Below are 20956 nucleotides of genomic sequence, written 5' to 3'. Positions count from 1 at the left end.
AGCCTATAGTGACTGGTTTGCGCAAAAGTTATAGCGCCTACAAAATAGGGGACATAATTATGATTTTTTTATTATTATTTATTTTTTTACTAGTAATGGCGGGACTGCGACATTATGGCGGACGCATCGGACACTTTTGACTAATTTTTGGGACCATTCACATTTATACAGCGAACAGTGCTATAAATATGCACTGATTGCTGTATAAATGTGACTGGCAGCGAAGGGGTTAACACTAGGTGGAGAGGAAGGGGTCAAGGCCCCTTTTCAGACGTGCGGACCATATGTCCGCTTTTTCATCCATCCGTTTGCTGACACCCGTAATCACCCGCCTCCGCAAAGATCCGATTTTGCGGACGGAAGAAAACCCTATTTTTTCTTCCGTCTGCGGATCGGATCGGATGAACACAGACACGCGGTCTGTGTTCATCCGATCCCCCCATAGGGGAGAGCGGAGAAAAGACAGGGCGGTCCCTGCACAGTGTGCGGGGACCGCCTTGTCAGCCGCCGGCTCAGTGGGGATATACGGTGCGATCCCCGCTGAGCTTACGGACACACGGAGGCAGATCATTACTGATCCACCCCGTGTGAAAGGGCCCCAAATGTGTAACCTGGGAGTGATTTTTACTGTGGGGGGAGGGGACTGACTGGGGAATGTGACCAATCTGTGTCCCTATGTACAAAGGACACAGCATTGGTCTCCTCTCCCTGACAGGATGTGGAGCTCTGTGTTTACACACAGAGCTTCACGTCCCTGCTCAGTTACTGGGCAATCGCGGGTGCCATCGCGGCCCCCGGGCACGAGCATCGTGTTCCCAGTAACACGCCCTCTAGCGGCTGTGAAAGACAAGGATGTCATATGACGTCCTGTCAGAACAATAGGACTATTGTGCCGCCGGTAGTGTAGTGGTTAATATAATTTTTATTTGTTTTTATTGACATAAAACAAAACAGAGTTCCACTTCAGTATTAAAATATGGTGTCATTAAATGTAGAACTGAGAGCATGATCCCTTGTATCAGCAACACAAGACAGTCAGGCCTCGTACACACGACCGAGGAACTCGTTGGAAAAGACACATAGTTTTCCTCGACGAGTTCCTTGTTAGGCTTGTCGAAGGAACTCGACCAGCTTGCTTTGCGTACACACGGTCAAGACAAAATCTCCTCGTTCTCAAACGCGGTGACATACAACACATACAATGTCAGGGGAAGTTCGATTCCACTGGCACACCCCTTGGAGCTGCTTTTGCTAATCTCATGTTACTGCGTGTTAATTAAAAGTTTGGTAGGAGACGATTTGCACTTTTCAGTCTGTTACAATGTGTTATCTCCATTACAAACGCTACTTTTACCGAAGGTGCGCTCCCGTCTCATACTTTATTCTGAGCATGCGAGGGTTTCTTAGCATACACACGTTCTCATTTCTCGTCGAAAACCAGCCCGACGAGGAACACGACGAGGAAATTGAGACTCCCGTCGAGGAGTTTCTTGATGGATTTTATCGAGGAAAACAGTCGTGTGTATGAGGCCTCATGCCGCGTACAGACGGTCGTTTTTTGTGATGAAAAAAACCGACGTTTTAAATCATGAAATAAAACGACGTTTTTGAAACACCATCGTTTTTTCACAATGCTCTAGCAAAGTGAGGTTACGTTTCACCACTTTTTTCCATTGAAGCTCACTTCATAACTAGCTTCTGGGCATGCGCGGGTTTAAAAACTTTGTTTTAAACGTCGTTTTTTGCTACACACGGTCAATTTCTGTGAAACAAAAAACAACGTTTTGAAAAACGACACAAAAAATTCGAGCATGTTCGAATTTTTTTTTGGTTGTTTTTTTGAAGACATAAAACGACGTTTTGCCCACACACGATCATTTTAAATGACGTTTTTTAAAACTTCTTTTTTTTTCATCACAAAAAACGACCGTCTGTACGCGGCATCAGAGTATGGTGAGGTATCAAGTGATTCTAAAGCAAATAAATCTTACAATATATAATTACAATATATTGATTACAATATTTACAACCCAAATATGAAGATCTGATGTCTGTATAACCAGCTCTTTACCTAAATTAAAGATGTTATAAACCTGGAGAATTCAAACGTATGAAAAAAAAAGCATAAGCAGAGATTGCCTACAGTGTAAACCCACTGACAATACACTGGGGTAGACTTATTAACGATAAATAGGTTATTTGCTTTGCAAGGACATTTTGCCTTTGCTTAGTGAATAAGATGAAACTCTGCTGACTTCATCATTCAATCATAAACAGAGCAGGTAAGTATAACATGTGTGTTATTTTTATAGGGGGGAAAACGAGGCATTACAATTACTTTCATGATTTAGGATAAATAAAAAAACTATATATGGCCAATAGTAATCAGGAAAAAAAAGCCTTTTATACCGTATTGTATATAATTATTTTCTTCACACATTGAGAACATATTTATAAAGCAGTGAATGTGACATTCACTGCACGTGAATCAGTCACAGTCATTTAAAACACATGCACCAGGAAGATACACCTGCGATAAATGTATTGTGAATGTCACTACATTTTAAATATACCCCCATAGTCCATAAAAAGCAGTGAAGAAGGGAGAAGCAACGGACAATACAATGTCCCCCTCTTCCCAGCATTTCACCAGAAATAAACACTTCTCCTTTATGGTTCTCGTTCAGACAGCCCTATTGTGAAAACAGGAATATCTTAGGACAGTGTGAGGAAGTGGAAACTACACAAACAAGGAGAGTGTTGGATTTTGCAAGTGTTGAGTAACATCATTTATCATGCAAGCTGTCTTAACTGTTGATTATTTTATCCGTACAAGTTTCATTAATACTGTATATGTACTTATGACTGAAACTTTGCACTATACCAAAACACAGAGCTATCACTATATCCCCTTCTATATTGTACACTCCTGAAATAAGACACTAAAACATTTCACTGAAACAGAATACTAAAAGTAAAAAGTATTTATTCATATACTATTTTGTATTCTGATCGTAATATTATTCCTATTTTTTAAATATCAAAGAATATTATAGGTAGAAATACTTTTTTTATCAAATTGATCTCGTCACTGATGTGCTAATGAAATTAGGCCGGATTCACACCAATGCATTTTTAGTGCTTTTTGCATTTTGCAGATTTGCACTACAGAACGTGTTCCATAGGAAACTATGGTAAATGGACTGTAGTGCAAATCTGCAAAATGCAGCCTTAGAACAGGAAAACTGAATTGCTTCATGAGTGGATTACAGAGAATGCAGACCAATGTAAAGTGCATGAGCTTTTTATGTTTAGCTTAGTTGCTGTGTTTCTTGAGTTTCTTGAGTGGCATGATCACAGTTTCATTTGTTGCCTTAGGCCCCGTACACACGACCAGTTTCCTCGGCAGAATTCAGCTTCCGACCGAGTTTCTGGCTGAATTCTGCCCAGGAAACTGGTCGTGTGTACACTTTCGGCCGAGGAAGCCGACGAGGAGCTCGGCGAGGAAATAGAGAACATGTTCTCTATTTCCTCGTTGTTCTATGGGAGCTCTCGCCCCGCCGAGCTCCTCGGCGGCTTCAGTGCTGAACTGGCCGAGGAACTCGATGTGTTTGGCACGTCGAGTTCCTCGGCCGTGTGTACGGGGCCTGAGGCTCCATTAACACAATCGTTTCTCAGTGGCAAGGATCTACTGGTTCCTGCGGCTGGGATTGACAACTGTGTGCATATAGCTGCAGCCGCTGAGCCCGTACACTGCAAAGACAGGCTGTCGCTGGCCACAGCTATTTGTAACTGCTCACAGCCAGTGGTTACTTGCAGCGATCGCGGCTGGACGCTCTGGCCACCGACAACCTGTCTTTGCAGTGTACAGGCTTGGCAGCTATCTGCACACAGCTGTCGATCATCCCAGCTGCAGGAATCAGTAGGTTCTTACTGATGGGATTTGCAGCATGGCAACATGCCCGTGCAAACAGAGCATTAAAGTGGTATTAAAGGTTCAGGTTTTGTTTTTGTTTTTTTAAATAACAAACATGTCATACTTACCTGCTCTGTGTAATGGTTTTGCAGAGAGCAGGCCCGGTCACCTCCGGAACTTCTGGCCCCTCCCCCTTGACCAGTGCTCCCCATAGCAAGCCACTTGCTATGGGGGCACTGGTGCTGCTCGCTCCCGAGCCCCGCTGTAATAGTCCATAAGACACATGGAGCTGCGTCCCCCATTCTTTTCTCATTGGCTCACTGGCTGTGATTGACAGCAGTGTGAGACAATGTCTCCTGCTGCTGTCTCAGCCAATGAGTAGAGGGCATCCCAGGACAGCTGAGGCTCTTGTGCACATCGCTGGATCGAGAGGGGTCTCAGGTGAGTATTAGGTGGGCTGTCGGGGGAGCAGAGCAGCACAGTTTTTTTTTTTTTTTTTAATTCATAAAATGTTTGAAGATAAAAAACCTAGATACGTAACAACCACTTTGAATATATTTTTTCACTAGGGGAGGAGCGGGGGCAAACTGCTCCAGTCATTAAATGCAGGCATCTAGAGGTGCCTGAATATGCTTACAAAAGCCTCCCAAACCTTTACAACAAAAAGCCAGGCCATTTTGACAGGCAAAGTTCTGCCACTTTAGGGTACTGTCAGGGTTTATGACTAGGCCACACCCCCACATCACCTATCGCCCCAAATATTTTTGATATAATACTTGTCTTTGCCACTTTTTGTCCTTTGTTACATCTCAGGGATGCTGGTCTGCTGCTTTTTCTTTTTTCTGATGAAAACAACAATAGAACATGGCTGGGTAATGTGTGTTGAATTGGTTAGTTTCCATCAGAAGCCCTTGTGGCAGAGTGACAATGCAAGGAGCACAACTGGGGTGCATGAACAGTTTGTTGTTACCCTGCAACAGCAAGAGCCTGAGCATTACTCTTTATGGCAGGTTCAATAAGCAACATTTTAATGAAAACTGCAGATTTTAAAATGTTAAAAGTGACTTTTGAATTGACACTAATATGTAAGACTCCTTTCACACTGGTGCGCTTAAAAACGTGGTATGCCTTTTTCAAAAACACATATTGCATTTTCCATGCACTTTTTGTTTACTTTCTGGTTTCCTGGCTCCCAGCATGCACCTATGAAACGTGGACATGTGACTCAAAAAATGAACCAAAAAAGCAAATGTAATGATCTATTGATGTGTTCCCATTGGTATTTTTGGTGCGCTTTTGAAAAACTGCACCAAGGATGCAGCTTGCAGGACTTTTCGAAACACAGCGCACCTGCAGTGCGAACAGTTACATAAGATTTAACAGGGAATAGTTTTTCCGTGCGCTGTTGTGATGCTGGAAAAGTGCATTTTAGAACAGCAAAAGCGCACCAGTGTGAATGCTTCTATAAGATTTTGGATTTACATTAAATTCATTAAAAAAATTATTGATATATGTTTACTGTCACTACTATGGTAAACAAAAAATATATTTATTTTAGAGACATACTGTATGTATGTAAGAGATGCTATGCATATCGCTTTTAGGCATTTTCCATCTTTAAAGTGACATAATATCTTGGAATTATGATAAAATGTGTAGTTACACAAGCGTCATGTTTTTCAAGGAAATCTTAGCACATAGGCTGTCTGGGTGCGGTCATGCTGAACATTTGTCCCATGGGAGATAGCTTATCATACCCTTGCTGAAGTTCCCTGCCCAGCTAGGATCAGACAGGATAAAAGCCTGGAAGAATCATCAGTTTTCTGTATCTGTAAAGGCAGCATGCTGCACGTCTCTTTGCATCTGTAGAAGGAAAATACAAAAGCGAAAGGTACTTAAGTTGAAAAAATGTCCATCAAAAGATCAAAATAAATAAATTGATCTCCAGAGAGCAGTACAGGGTGAGGTTTTATTTCTATGTGCACACTTTACTTAATTATCTTTTTATTAAAATATGGATTTATGTGTTTGTTTGTTTCTGCTCATCTAATGATAATGTAATCTAAAAAATTCTATGCTGAAATTTTTTTAATTGAAAATTGTCTGGTAACAGAGTTTTAATTTACTATAAGTGTGGTTAGGATTTTACAAGTTATCAAGTATAGCAGCGGTGTCAAACCCAATTTCATTGTGGGCCGCATCAGCAATATGATTGCCCTCAAAAGGGCTGGTTGTATCTGTAAGGCCCCGTACACACGACCGAGTTTCTCGGCAGAATTCAGCCAGAAACTCGGTCGGAGCTGTATTCTGCCGAGAAACCCGGCCGTGTCTACACTTTCGGCCGAGGAAGCCGACGAGGATCTCGGCGAGGAAATAGAGAACATGTTCTCTATTTCCTTGTTGTTCAATGGGAAATTTCAGCTCGCCGAGATCCTCGGCGGCTTCACAAGGAACTCGACGAGCAAAACGATGTGTTCTGCCCGTCGAGTTCCTCGGACGTGTGTACGGGGCCTGAGATTAGATGTCCAGTGCATCCCCTCCCCTTTACATTAGATGTCAAGAGCGACCCCCCCATCAGAAGTTGAGTCCCCCACTCTCCCTTAAATCACAGTGCACCCCCCTTACCTTATGCTGCTGCTGGGAAGAAGCTGGATGCATTGCTTGAAAGCAGAAAGTAAGTATCTTGAGAAGGACCAGAGGAGGGCTGGAGCTCTCCTGCAGCTGCAGGCGAGGTGCGAGGGCCACATGAAATGACCTGGAGGGCCAGATTCGGCCCACAGGCATTATGTTTGACACCTGTGAAGTATAGAATTTAGAAGACGTCTGCAGGCCAGATAAAATAATAATCGTGTGTAATCTAGTTTTTTAGGAAATTAGAAACCTGAAAAATAGCCACAAGAGTGGACTGCTCTTAATTGTTAAAGTGGAACTAATCCTATCCTAATTAATCTATTCCCAAAACAGTAAAGCCTCGTATACACGACCGAGAATCTCGTCAGGAAAAACCCGTAGTTTTCCCTGATGAGATTCTTGGCAAGAAACTCTTGCCGCCGGAATGTACAGACTTTTGTTTCAAAAGAACCGCGGTTCTCTTGAAAGGAAAGAACGCAGTGACGTCATCGCGTACGACGAGCATGCGCTCGTCACATTCGATGCCGTCGCCGCCATCTTGCTTCACCCTACCTATGCCGTGGAAGCTTCCGCGCATGCGTCAAAGAAATTTCGAGCATGCGCTGGTTTCCACGGCAACAGGTAAGTATACACACTCTCGGGTTTCAGGCCGACAAGAATCTCAATGAGAAAAAAGAGAGCAGGTTCTCTTTTTTTCTCGTCGAGATTCTGGCCAGATTTCCAGACGAGAAACCTGAATGCCTCGTACACACGAACGGGAATCTCGGCAAGAAGCAGTTTTCTTGCTGGTTTTTGGCGAGAAACCCGGTTGTGTGTATGAGGCCTAACATTCAAGGTATGCCATAAATAAACTGTCACCGTTGCTTGTGCTCTCAACCAAACTGTCAAACCATCAAATGGCTGGTGTCATAACTGATTACATGTGTATCACCATGGAAGATCAAGCAGAGTCTAAGCTAACAGCTTCCTTAGCTGTAAAGTATAGGATGGTTTAGTTTTGCTTTACTGTCTGAAAACAGTGGTAAGTCCCAGAAAACTGTCAGTGCTGATGAAAACACAGTAAGTGTTGATGGGGTCATCCCGCAGAGTCATTGTGTGCTCCACTGGGGGAACACTTTGACTATTGCAAGCAGGTATAACAGCCGCTCGCAATAATCGCATGTAAAATCCGATATCAATCAACTGGGCTACATTCAGACTGCCCATGGCTCCAATCTTGGCTGATTCCTGCTGAACCATATATGGCCGGCTTTAGTACAAAATTTGAAATGGTTTAAATACATATTGACTTATTATTGTATACATTTTGGACAAAATTGATAACAGAACTACTAAGGCAGACAGGTTAAACTAGTTAAACACTCAAAGTGAAGAGTACACCATCCTTACAGGATTGTTACCAGCTACCAGTTTACATTTCTGCTTCACAGCTCTAAGCCTGCTGACAATCGATTATATTTTCCTGGTAAAACAATAGTTACTATTTGTAGATTGTAGTCTACTATTATGGAGTATATTAGAGATGTATCATGTTGTTTATGTTGATTAGTATATGGCATGAAGAACCTCATTTTATTTTATCCATAAGATAAAGTGGATGTGTTTTCAAAAAGGTGGAATATATTGCCCTGGTTACCAAACTGAGGACTCTACCAATAGAAAGGTATTACTATTTCAAGCTTTGAAAACATTCATTAGGTAAATGCCATGATATATGAGACATACTGTACCAGCCTTGTGTCATACATATTCTAACTCTGACAAACAGTATCACCACTTCAATGAAGCTTATAAAGTGGCTTGTTCAACCAAGCATCCTGTTTGCCTTTTTTATTGCAGCTGTACGTGAAGCTGAGCGGTTTAGGGATTTACACGCTATCATTTTTAAAACTTTTTCCCGTAAGTATGTTCTTGTTATGCTGTGGCATGGTAACATTTTCATGCATGCAACCTTTCCTAGTACTTTGTGGCATGTGGTGATATGTTGCATGCTCTGCAAAAAAAAGCATACTAGGTTTTTATTTATTTTTCTTCTTTTTAGATAGCTGCATTTGTATGTTTATACATTTATACAGATGGATCCAAAGCATTCACAAAACAGCATATTAAATGTTAACTTTGAACAGATACACTATGTTGTTGATTTACTAAAGGCAAATAAGTTGTACACTTTGCAAGGGAATTTTCCACAGAGCTTAGTGAATAAAGTAATGCTCTGCTTATTTCCATCATCCAGTCATGTGCAAGAAACATTGGTCTTTTTTAATTTTTCCTGTAGGTAATTGAGTATTGTTTGCAAAGTGAAAGTTCACCACATTCTGGGGGAAATTCCCTTGTGAAGGGCAACTTCCCTTGCAATATGTAAAGTCTATTTACCTTTAGTAAATCAAACTAGGTTACATACTCTGTGATACAGGTGTAGTATAGTAACTTCTCTATTTGCCTTTACATACTATATGTCTGCATGAAGGTTCCGTAATCTTAAAACTTCATTATGGATTTTTTGAAGCCTATTTACTGGCAGATAGCACAGTGGGGTTGCTTTACTAAAGGTAAATAGGCTGTCTACTTTGCAGGTAAAGTTTCAATTTGCAAGGGAATGTTTCTCAGAGCTTAAATTGGTTGTAAAGGACCATGAAGATAACAACCTTCTCTGTGCAGCAGCCCCCCTCCCCCCCCAAGCCCCAATACGTACCTGTGCCTGATCTTCTTCTAGCTATGTGCACCAGAGCCTCCTCCTCATTGGCTCACACTGCTGTCAATCACAGCCAGTAAACCAATGAGAAGAGAGAATGGGTGGGGCTGAGCCATGGCTCTGTGTGTGAATGGGCACGCAGAGCCGCAACGCGTGAACGAGCCTGCTTGGATGTTCCCATTGCAAGCTGCTTTCTCTGGGGGCACTAGGCAGGAGAGAGTTGCCAAAAGCGCCAGCAAGGGACTAGAGAAGAGAAGGTTTGGGGTTGGTCTATGCAAAAACCACTGCACGAGGCAGGTAAGTATAATGTATTTGTTATTTAAAAAAATGAATTAATGTACTAAAATTTCGCTTTGCAAAAAATACACAATCACATTCAAAGAAAACAACAGAGGGTAGCTTTTTGCTTGTGTATGATATAGGGAAAATTCCCATTTAAAGTGCAACTTCCCTTGTAAAATCAGTCTATTTGGCTTAAGTAAATCATCCCCAGTGTGTGTAAAAGAACCTGCAGACATCTTCCACACATATCACAGGCTTCGGTTAGTCACAAAATAACTTTCTTAGCATTAAATTAGCAGAAAAAAGTGGAGAATTTTACAGAAGCATGTGTGATGTTAGCTGTTCATTTTTCACCTTTTACTTAATTTGTATGGGAGATGTTTCATTGTTGCATGATAAGTCCTCTTCAACTAAAACATATAATTGCTTATACTTGTACATATTTACCATATTGGATGTGCACATGCATTTGCCACTTGTGTTAAGAATGTTTTTTTTTTTAGGTTTATTGGTTTTTGTTTATTTTTGTTTGCATCCCAGGTCAACGGAAATGGAAATTATTAGCTGTACAAAATGGTTAAACATATATTTATAGATATCTTTTTTGCCTGTATGTAAGAGCCACTGTTTTTTTGTTTGTTTTACTATATAAAAAAAAAAAAGACCAAACGTTAAAAACTTTCTGTTATAAAACATTTCAAGTAATTATGTCAGAACATTATAAACATAAAAATATGACACTTTTGGAAATGCATACACCACACCTTATCAATAGCTAGATGTCATGGCTTAACCCAAAACATGTTAAACATGCCAAAAAATTCCACAATCATTTTTGGTTAGTGTCAATTTACCTCCCCATCCCCCTTCAAAACAATGCCACTGGAAACCCCTTTTCCCTTAAACAATCCCACAACATATATAAGGCTTGTCTGCCGTTATGTCTTACAAAGAAAATAAGACATGTAGAATATAGAGAAATGTATCACACATCACTGAGAAGCACACACAACCAGGTAGACGAGGTGGAAAGATTGGGGTGATTCCAAGGAAGTAGGATTTCACATCTTGCATAGAAGGTCACATAAAATAGGAATAATATGACATATTGACTAACTACCACATTTCCATTATTCCCAGTAATAGAAGCAATGGGCTTGATTTACTAAAACTAGAGATTGCAAATTCTGGTGCAGCTGTGCATGGTAGCCAATCAGCTACCAGATTATTTTGTCCAAGCTAAGAGCCGGTTCACACAGGGGCGACCTGGGATCCAACATGAAGTTTCCTCAAGTCGTGTGGTTGAGAAAATAAATGGAAGTGAATGGGAGCCGTCTTAATGTACACTACTGAAGTTGCTCCGACTTCAAAAAAGGTTTCTGTACTACTTTAATCAGACTTGTAGGCAACTTGTACCCATTGATTTCAATGGAAGTTGCCTCAGAAGTCGGATCACTGTCTTAACTGAAGCAACAATACAGGAAGATAACATACATTTCTCAGGCAAACCCCTCCCTCCCACAGAGCTGATTGTTGTTTGATTGGCCACTGGAAAGCCTCCTGTCCTGGAGGCGACTTGAAGTTTCCTTGTAAGTTGCCTGATGATTCATACTCAAGTCGTATCCAAGTTGCCTCCCAAAGTCGTGCTGGAAGTCGTATTTCCCCTGTGTGAACCGGCTCCTAATTTAACAAGCTGAAGTTGGAAGCTGATTGACTACCATGCACAGCTGCACTAGCTTTTGCACTCCCTAGTTTAAGAAAATCAACTCCAATGGGCCAAGTTGTAGGTTGACATCACAGATCCAGTTGGCTATCGCAATCACTAAAACCCAGTGGGGGTGGCTCAATGGAAAATACCAAATCATATTTCTAAAACATATTTTTACATTCCTGTTTGGGTGTGGAAACGAGCATTTACAGACACTTCTTAAAAGCAAGAATTTCAACAATAGATGTTGTGAATATGTGCTTCTATTCAAACAAGTGGTGGCTTCTACAATTTGTGTGTAACTAATGAGTTAACCTGCCCCAATGATGATCACTCTCAGTCCACTGGTGCTTGGATTGTTGTTTTACGAGATGGAAAATCTCAACCCAGGGTGAGGTTGGGAATGTAATGCATCGAAAAATGTACTGTTTTGAAACCTTTGCAACTTTGTATTCCTGTTTATCCATTTTATAAATGAAGGCCTACTTCTGCATAAGCAAGTCCAAGAATTAGAACATGTAATATCAGTCCATAATCTGTCATACAGGGTCACTGTTGCTTTATAGATACTAACTTCTTCACTATGTTGTCTTTTCTAGCTGATAATATTAAAGTAGAGACTCATAGTGATGAGGAGAATGGTCGTACTTGTGAAATGAATGGCGAAGAATGTGCAGAAGATTTACGAATGATTGATGCAGCAGGGGAGAAAATGAATGGCACACTGAACGGACAAGGCACCAAAGCCTTGACAGGAGTTGGAGGTATTCGACTTCCTAACGGAAAACTAAAATGTGATATCTGTGGGATAATATGCATCGGCCCCAATGTACTCATGGTACACAAAAGAAGCCACACTGGTAAGGCCTGAAATAGTTTTTTTTTAAAGGCCGAAAAAATGATGCGTCATGGCATGCTACAAGTGCAGTGATCATGTGGCTTTATATGAGACAGTTGGCCACTTACACAATGTAAACTGTAATTTTTTCCAAAAACAGCTGTGACATCAATAGTACAATGTGTTTTTACTTAGTTGAGGAAAGTACAGTACTGTTTAGTCTAATTCAAAAATGAAGACGAAAGTTTTAATGCTATTTCTAAACATGTAAATATGTAATCTAAATATGAAATGAAGGTAGATTATAAATAATTTAAAAATAGTAGACAGGAACATATTAACAAATTTATCTTGCCATATTTTGCATTGCAGGTAATACATTTAGTCATTTAAAAATATGATTAAGTGTTTTATAGTTTGCTTATACATTGGAGAAGTGTGAAGGCTGATGTCAAGATGGTGCTACTAGTATATTGTGAGTCCCTCATAAGATATGAACTTAGGACTCCATGACACAGGGAAGAGTGCTTTCTGCTTGTCACCATGCTACTCTGCTGATATGCAGAAGGGACAGATATGTGTCCTATTTCACAGTGAACAATTAAAGTGATACTAAATACACACCGTTTCATTTACATTATCCCTTTTCTTTCTGTATGTGTATGATAGCATTGAAAATATTTTAATAAAAAAAAAATCGAAGTACCTTTTTCCTTATCGATATACTGTACAGCTGTCACATGACCCAGCTCTTTCCCAGCCTCTCTGCAGGGAAGCAGTGACAGAAGGAGCTTCTAGTCCTCTGCTACTGATCACATGCTCAAAAAAAAAAAAAGTCTTTGGAAAACAAAAAATAAATAATTAATATCAATAAACTGTTTTAAATTGTCATACAAATATACTGTATATTTGAAATAAAATTTTGGGGAGTTTTTGGTAAAAACATGGTGTGTGTGGATTTCTGCCAGTCACAGGCTGTATCACACCTTTCCAGCCTGTGTCTAAAGCCTCATACAAACAATCGCATTTTCCGACAGGAATTGTGTGATGGCAGGCTGTTGTCGGAAAATCTGACCGTTTGTCCGCCAACAAATGTTGAAAGGCATTGTTGGCGTTGGGAGGAATTGTGGGAGGAATTTGTTGGTGCCAGTGAATGAAATGTTGCCCCAAGGCAAGCAAATGGCTGCAGTTTGGAGACCACTGCTATAGAGGCTTTAAAGCAGCTTTAGTGAGGTCAGCCATTTTGAGTCTGTTTGGCCTTTTACTTTGTTTGTTTTTGCTGGAGCTATTTTGGGCAGCTCAGAGCTAATTTAACTACTTCAAATCTACGCTATAGCCAAAAGACGGCTACAGCGCGGACCTAATTTGCCGGGAGGGCATCCATGGACATCCTCCCGTGCTCAAGCAGCCTGTGCGCCCCTGCAGGGTGCGTGCGGCGCGCTCTGTGATCAGCGAGTCTATGAGACTGATCCCGACCCCTTACCAAGTGATCAGCTGTCAGCCAATGACAGCTGATCATGTGATGTAAACAGCCGGTAAAAAAAAAGCTGATCACTGGCGGCTGTCAGAGGGACATCGGTCCCGATCAAGGAGAGCAGCCGCCTGCTCATCTGTGCCACCTGCCAGTGCACAACAGTGCTGCCTACCAGTGCCCACAGTGTCACCCATCAGTGTCACCAATCAGTCAACTACTAGTGCCCATGAGTGTCACCTACCAGTGCCCATAATTGTCACCTACCAGTGCCATTTATCACTGGTACCTATCAGTGCTACCCATCAGTGCCATTTTATCAGTGCCAGCTTCTCAGCGCCCATCAGTACCACCTTATCTGTCCCCATCAGTGCCACCTTATCTGTGCCTATGAGTGCCGCCTTATCTGTGCCTATCAGTGCAGCCTATCAGTGCCCACCAGTGCAGCCTATCAGTGCCCACCAGTGCAGCCTGTCAATGCCCACCAGTGCAGCCTGTCAATGCCCACCAGTGCCGCCTCATCAGCGCATATCAATGAAGAGAAAAATTACCTTTTTGCAACATTTTATAACAAACTATGAAACCAGATTCTATTTTTACATTTTTCATCTTTTTTTGTTTGTTTAGCAAAAAATAAAAACCCCAGCAGTGATTAAATACCACAAGAAGAAAGCTCTATTTTTGTTATAAAAATTTCATTTGGGTACAGCGTTGTATGACTGCACAATTTTCATTCAAAGTGTGAGAGCGCTGAAAGCTGAAAATTGGTCTGGGGGGGGGGGGGGGGGGTTTAAGTGCCCAGTAAGGAAGTGGTTAATGGCACTCAAAAATAGCTAGTTAAAGGGTCACTAAAGGAAAAAAAATGTTTTAGCTAAATAGCTTCCTTTAACTTACTGCAGTCCTGGTTTCATGTCCTCATTGTTCGTTTTTGCTTTGATATTGCTGTAATTCCTCTCTGTTCTGGACACTTCCTGTTTGTCTGTTTCCTGATCACCACAGTACTGGGAGATTTCTCTCTGTGGTCACTAATCAAGGAGGTGTGATTACTGTGTGTCTAAAACCCCTCAGCTCCAATCCAGTTTCGTTTTACAAACCATCACTGCCCTCTATTGGCTCTCTGGCTCTGTACATCAGAGAACCAGGAAACAACAGCAAAAACTAAACTAAATTGTAGGTACATTATATGATTGATTTTTATCTATTTTTAATCATTTTTAAAAGGAATCAGTTAACTAGTATGTCTCTATACCCTGTAAACAGTCATTTCAGCTAAAAAAATTGTTTTCCTTTAGTGACCCTTTAACCCCCCTGGCGGTATTCCAGAGTCTGACTCGGGGTTAGATTTTCATGCTGTGATCGGTAACCCCGAGTCAGACTCGGGCTTGCCTCGCAGAATCCACAGGCAGTGTTTACTTACCTTGTCCCTGGATCCAGTGATGCCACCGCGCTGTGTGAGCGAGCGGGTCCTCGCTCGATTCACACAGCGTCCTCCTGTGCCGCCGATCTCCGTTCCCTGCGACGTTACGACGCACGGGAGCGGAGAACGGCGCCAAATTCAAAAAAGTAAACAAACACATTACATACAGTATACTGTAATCTTATAGATTACAGTACTGTATGTAAAAAATACACACCCCCCTTGTCCCTAGTGGTCTGCCCATTGCCCTACATGTACTTTTATATAATAAAAACTGTTCTTTTTGCCTGCAAACTGTAGATTGTCCATAGCAACCAAAAGTGTCCCTTTATGTCAAAAATGGTTTTAGAGCAGCTAGAAAACAGCGATAATAAATTATAATCACTTGCAGAATTGTGCGATAGCGATTTGTGGGGAAATTCGTCATAAAAAAATAAAAGTAATGACAGCGACAATTCTGCAACTGAGCAAATTTCAGTGTTTTTGAGTTGATTACATTATTGAATAATTTTTATTATAATTATATTATTACTTGTTATAATTATTTATTATATTATAATTTATAATTTTGTTTTTAAAAAAATGTCATACCCGGGATCCCTACAATACTCTTGTTTGGTCAGATTTAAGTGAGTTATTCCTAAGAATTACAGGCCTACAGTATAAAACGCCAAATTTCCCTGCAATAATGGTACCGCTTTCAGCACCTTTTTTCTGAAAGAATCATACCGCCAGGGAGGTTAATGAGGAAGGGAAGCATGTGATCTGCAATATATATATATATATATATATATATAAGTCTCCCAGTAAAAAGTTTCCTGCTTGCTCTGTAAAACAAACAAGCAATTTAACTTACTACATGTAGCACCTTGAAAATGTTTGTGTTGCAGCGGAGATTGTTCATCTTACTTCCCAAAGTTATCCTTGTAGATTTAGCCAAGATTCCCATATGTGTGGGTGGGGAAGGTTGGCATAATCGTGCTCCTTTTTAGCAGATCCGCAGGGATGCCATTAATTCCTAATGACACCCCCATGCATTGGCAAACATGCACAAACATATGCGTTTCTCACAAGTACAGCAGCCCATTCACATGAATAGGTTGCTGTACTTGAGATGTGCGCATGTAAATGCTCACACACATAAGTGAACCTAGCCTAATTCTTAATTGTATTCCCATGCATGCCATTCTCGGCACCTTGAAAGAAATCATATGATGTGGTAGCACCATATGATTCTGTGCAGCCTTTTTTTTTTAATAAATGAATCTTATACAGTATCACATTTATAGATCTTGAAGAAAAGCATTACATACTGTAGGATTGGAAATTCTGTTTTTGTCACCAGTGAGAAAATATGAGTGCTGATCCCACTAAGCTTACTATCAGTGCTGATCCCACAGGACATGATATCAACAACATATCCTGCTCATTGCAGATATCCTGTTGTGCCATTCTCATTGCACAATAATGTAATATGGCCCTGTATACATGCATAAATGTATTGTAGAAGTAGTGACACTTTAATTTCCTAATATTCTACCTATCTCCTATAGCAGTGGTTCTCAACCTTCTAGTGCCGTGGCCCCTTGATAAAATTTGCCAAGTTGTGGGGACCCCTAACAGTAAAATTATTTTCATAGCGTGGGTTGTCAGCACCCAAGGCAAGACAAGTAATTTGCACCCCCTAACCTGCGGACATTTAGCGCTCCCTGAGTGCCTTCCACTCGTACAGTATTAAAACCCTTATAGTACATTTTAGGATGTACCACTCTTTCTCTTTGTTCTCCTTTCTTTCCTATTTATCTCTCTCTATCCTAATTTCTTGTTTTTTTCCCCCATCTTTCCCTCTAACTGTCTTTCTTGCTCTCCATTTTTTTCTTTTCTCTCCCCTTTTCTTTGTTCCTCCCCCTCTTATTATCTCCCTCCCTGGGGAGAACAGTGCGGGCTTCAGGAACAGCCCAGGATTTGGTGACCCCTGGCAAATCACCATTTGACCCTTGAGGGGGTCCCGACCCCCAGGTTGAGAACCACTGTCCTATAGAAAAGTGTTCTATTGTGCCTATTGTGAGATGGGCAGTCTTTGGTAGCAGAAATCCTAGCACTGGTTTGTGCTGTTTTTTCCTAAATCCAGGCTTTATCCTTAACCTCCAGTCTAGGCACAACAATGTACATTACACAAAAAAAACAAGGTAATGTCATAATGTGCTAGTATACATCACATACTAGCACTTTATTGTAAACTTACATTAAAAGGAAGTACTTCCTGCACCGAGATGTCAGTGCTGCAGGCACTCTGATCGTCACCCATCTTGCTTCCGGGTTCGCGGACTTTGGCTCTGGGACTGGCCGGAGCCACAATGACGTCACATCGCCATTTATGGCACAAGGCTCTGAAGGAACGGCACGGGTGTCCTTCAGAGCGCATTAGCCAATGATGTCACTGGCTGCATGTACAGTAAATATCTCCTAAACAGTGCATGTTCAGGAGATATTTACACTACCTATAGGTAAGCCTTATTATAGGCTTACCTATAGGTAAAAGCAAGAGATGAAAGTTTGCTTACACTTTCCTTGGAATCTACTATATTTTTCTTTCTGTGTTTTCTGCCTCCATGTAACGCCCTCTATTAGCTCCCAAATCTTTCCTTTCCCACTTCCATTGTTTTGGTACGAGTAGTGCATGTCAGTTGTGGTCATGTGCACTGCCCTACATAGGCACACTGCAAATCCCATAGTTCATAGTTCTTGGGAGCGAGCAGAGAGTGTATCTAACTTACTACATACAGTGGGACCATGTTGAACAGACATCACCACCATTACTGTCACTTTAATGAACTGTGGAGTTGTGGGACTAGCAAAGGTTTGAAAGATAACAGAAATGGCTGAAATTAAAAGAGAAGGGCAGGATATGAAAAAAACAAGCACACATACTCACCTAGGTGGATGAGGCATCAGTCCGATGTTGCACCTGGCCCCTGCCGCCTCTGCACTGAGAAAGGAGCAGTCAAAGATCAAAGATATGAATTTGTGCAATCTAGGTGCCACTTACACGCTGGTCCGTGTGCATGCCATGAAGGGTGGAAATTACATCAGTGGTTTACGAAACTGGAAGTATGTCAACGTGTTTCGCCCCTCCTCCAGGGCATCAACAAGGACCTTTTTGCTTGATGACACCCTGGAGGAGGGGCGAAACACTTACCCGGATGTTTGTACTGAAGCCTGTTGATTCAGATATTCTGTATGTGGGGCCTAGATTGAGCAAATTCCTCTTTCAATGGTACTTCACTATCAGTCCTTTCTCTTTTCTCCTGTTTAATATGGATGATCTGAATGGCCCTAAGAAAAAAATCAGTGCAGAGGCTTGTTAAAATCTATCCATTACATACCAAATCAATATTGATCACTGCGTTTATGACCCCAGACTGAAAAGCTGAGGGTCCACGTTTTTTGGTGAGTGGGGTCACAAGAAGGGAGTGTGGCACATGGCACCCTTTATATTTTTGGAGCACATATGCACTTTATTTGGAGCACCCAACACTTTAAATATTTTATATTCATCATATATGTATTGATGTTTTTTATGGTTTATCACTGCGAGTGTATATTGCAATAATATTTTAGGACACTTCATATATTTGCACTTATAACAAGTTGTTCAATTCTTTCTACAAGCGCTGCTTAGCTATATACATTTTTTTCAAATTGAGCGGTGACTGTCAGTCACCAGATCTCTGCTCTGCCCCTTCACTACTCACTGGAGTGCTGGGCTGTGGAGGTGACAGGAATGGCAGGCTCAGGCTCTCAGCAGAGTGCTGACAAGCTGAGCCAGCTGCCGGTCAGGAATCTGGGAGGATCCCGCCACTAATGATGGGATATCTCCAGAAGCTTTAGTCCGCTGTTGCCTAAATCTGGACCATAGGAGTGCAGAATGAAGTGCACTCCTGTGATCCCCAGGAGAAGTGGGGCCCAAAAAGCTTTGTGTGCTGACTTCATAAAATCCCTTCTATACAGTTAGGTCCATATATATTTGGACACAGGCAAATTTTAGGAACTGCAACCATTTTTATACACAGTCCCCTCATTTTCAGGGTCTCAATTGTAATTGGACAAATGAATATAATCATAAATAAAATGTTAATTTTTAATATTTTGTCGAGAATCCTCTCCTGGCAATGATTGTCTGAAGTCTGGAACCCATGGTCATTACCAAAGACTTTCCTCCTTTCTGATGCTTTGCCAGGCTCTAACTGCAGCTGTCTTCAACTGTTCTTTGTTTTTGGGTCTTTCTGCCTTTAGTTTTGCCTTCAGCAAGTGAAATGCATGATCAATTGGGTTGAGATCAGGTGAATGACGCGACCCTTGCAGAATATTCCATTTCTTTTGATTCAAAAGCTCCTGGGTTGCTTTTGCAGTGTGTTTTGGATCATTGTCCACATGTACTATGAAACGCCATCCAATCAACTTTGCTGCATTTGGCTGAATCTGGGCTGACAGTACATCTCTAAACACTGTAGAATTCATCCGGTTGCTTCTGTCTTCTGTCACATCATCAATAAACACCAATGACCCAGTGCCACTGGAAGCCATGCATGCCCATGCCATCACTCTGCCTCCACCATGTTTTACAGATGATGTGTTTGGATCATGAGCCATTCCAAGCTTTCTCCACACTTTTTTTTTCCCGTCATTCTGGTACAGATTAATCTTAAGGCCCATAAACACGCTCGGACTTTCCGACAACAGCGGTCCGACGGACGTGTTTTATCAGACAATCCGACCATCTATATGCTCCAGACAATTTCGGAATCTCCATGGACAAATGTTCACTGTTGCATGCTCTCAAATTTTCCGACAACAAATGTGTTTCGTCGGATCATCTGATCATGTGTACACAAGTCTATCAGGCTAAAATCCAAAGTACAAACATGCATTCTCAGAACCAATGCTAAACATCAGACAACAATAGCAGAAGTTGCCCAAAGGGTGACGGTACAGAGCTAAAAAAACCATGTGATTTGGTGAATGTTGGCTGAAAAAGTTCTGCTGTGTGTATGCATACCAAGTTAACGGCTTTTCTATTCTTCAGGCTTATGAATGGTTTGCACCTTGTGGTGAGCCCTCTGTATTTGCTCTTGTGAAGTCTTTTCTTGATTGTAGACTTTGACAATGATACGCCCACCTCCTGGAGGGTTTCCTTCACTTGCCTGCGATCATCCATCACTGTTGTCTCCCGTGGACGTCTAGGCCTTTTGATGTTTTTGAGCTCATCTGTGTGTTCTTCTTTCCTCAGAATGTACCAAACGGTTGATTCGGCCACTCCTAATTTTGCTGCTATCTCTCTCATGCATTTGTTTCCTTTTTGAAGCCTTACAATGTCCTGTTTCACTTGCATGGACGACTTCTTTGAACGCATGATGTAGGCTCACAGCAATAGATTACAAATGCAAATACCACACATTGAATCAACTCCAGACCCTCCTATTTTTCTTCTTAATTGATGAATAAATTACAAAGGAGTAGCCCACACTTGGCCATTAAACAGCTTTTGATTTAATTGTCCAATTACTTTTGGTCCTTTGAAAAAGGGGGGTTGGCTATTCTTAAGAGCTGTAATTCCTAAACCCTTCCTCCGAATTTGGATGTACATACCCTCAAATTAAACCGGAGAGTATGCACTTTCAGACAATGTCCATTATATACTATAGTTTGTATAGGTTTTGGTAAATACCTAAAAAAAACTAAATTAATGCCTGCGTCCAAATATGTATGGCCTAACTGTATATATATTATATATTAATATTTTTTTTATATATATATACACATATCTATATATATATATATATCTATATCTATCTATATCTCTATATCTATCTATATCTATCTATATCTCTATATCTATCTATCTATCTATCTATCTATCTATCTATCTATCTATCTATCTATATACACACACAGTACAGACCAAAAGTTTGGACACACCATCTCATTGAAAGAGTTT

General features: G+C 41.1%; 1 protein-coding gene across 4 annotated transcripts in view; it reads left to right on the top strand.

Annotated features, from left to right (window-relative positions):
- The window catches only part of IKZF1 (IKAROS family zinc finger 1), a 164437-nt gene that overhangs the window by 93040 nt on the left and 50441 nt on the right, over nucleotides 1–20956 (top strand). For 3 of the 4 annotated variants that reach the window (XM_040353316.1, XM_040353317.1, XM_040353315.1), the window contains exon 4: nucleotides 11832–11996. In XM_040353316.1, coding sequence (XP_040209250.1) covers nucleotides 11832–11996 — 165 coding nt within the window. Of the gene's footprint in view, nucleotides 1–11831; nucleotides 12093–20956 lie in introns of all 4 variants that reach the window. The other variant, XM_040353318.1, reaches the window with a different exon arrangement.

The sequence above is a fragment of the Rana temporaria genome, chromosome 5 (genome assembly GCF_905171775.1).
Source record: "Rana temporaria chromosome 5, aRanTem1.1, whole genome shotgun sequence".
Classification (NCBI taxonomy): domain Eukaryota; kingdom Metazoa; phylum Chordata; class Amphibia; order Anura; family Ranidae; genus Rana; species Rana temporaria.
Note: the sequence above shows the minus strand (reverse complement) of the source record. Positions and strands in the feature narration are given on the sequence as shown.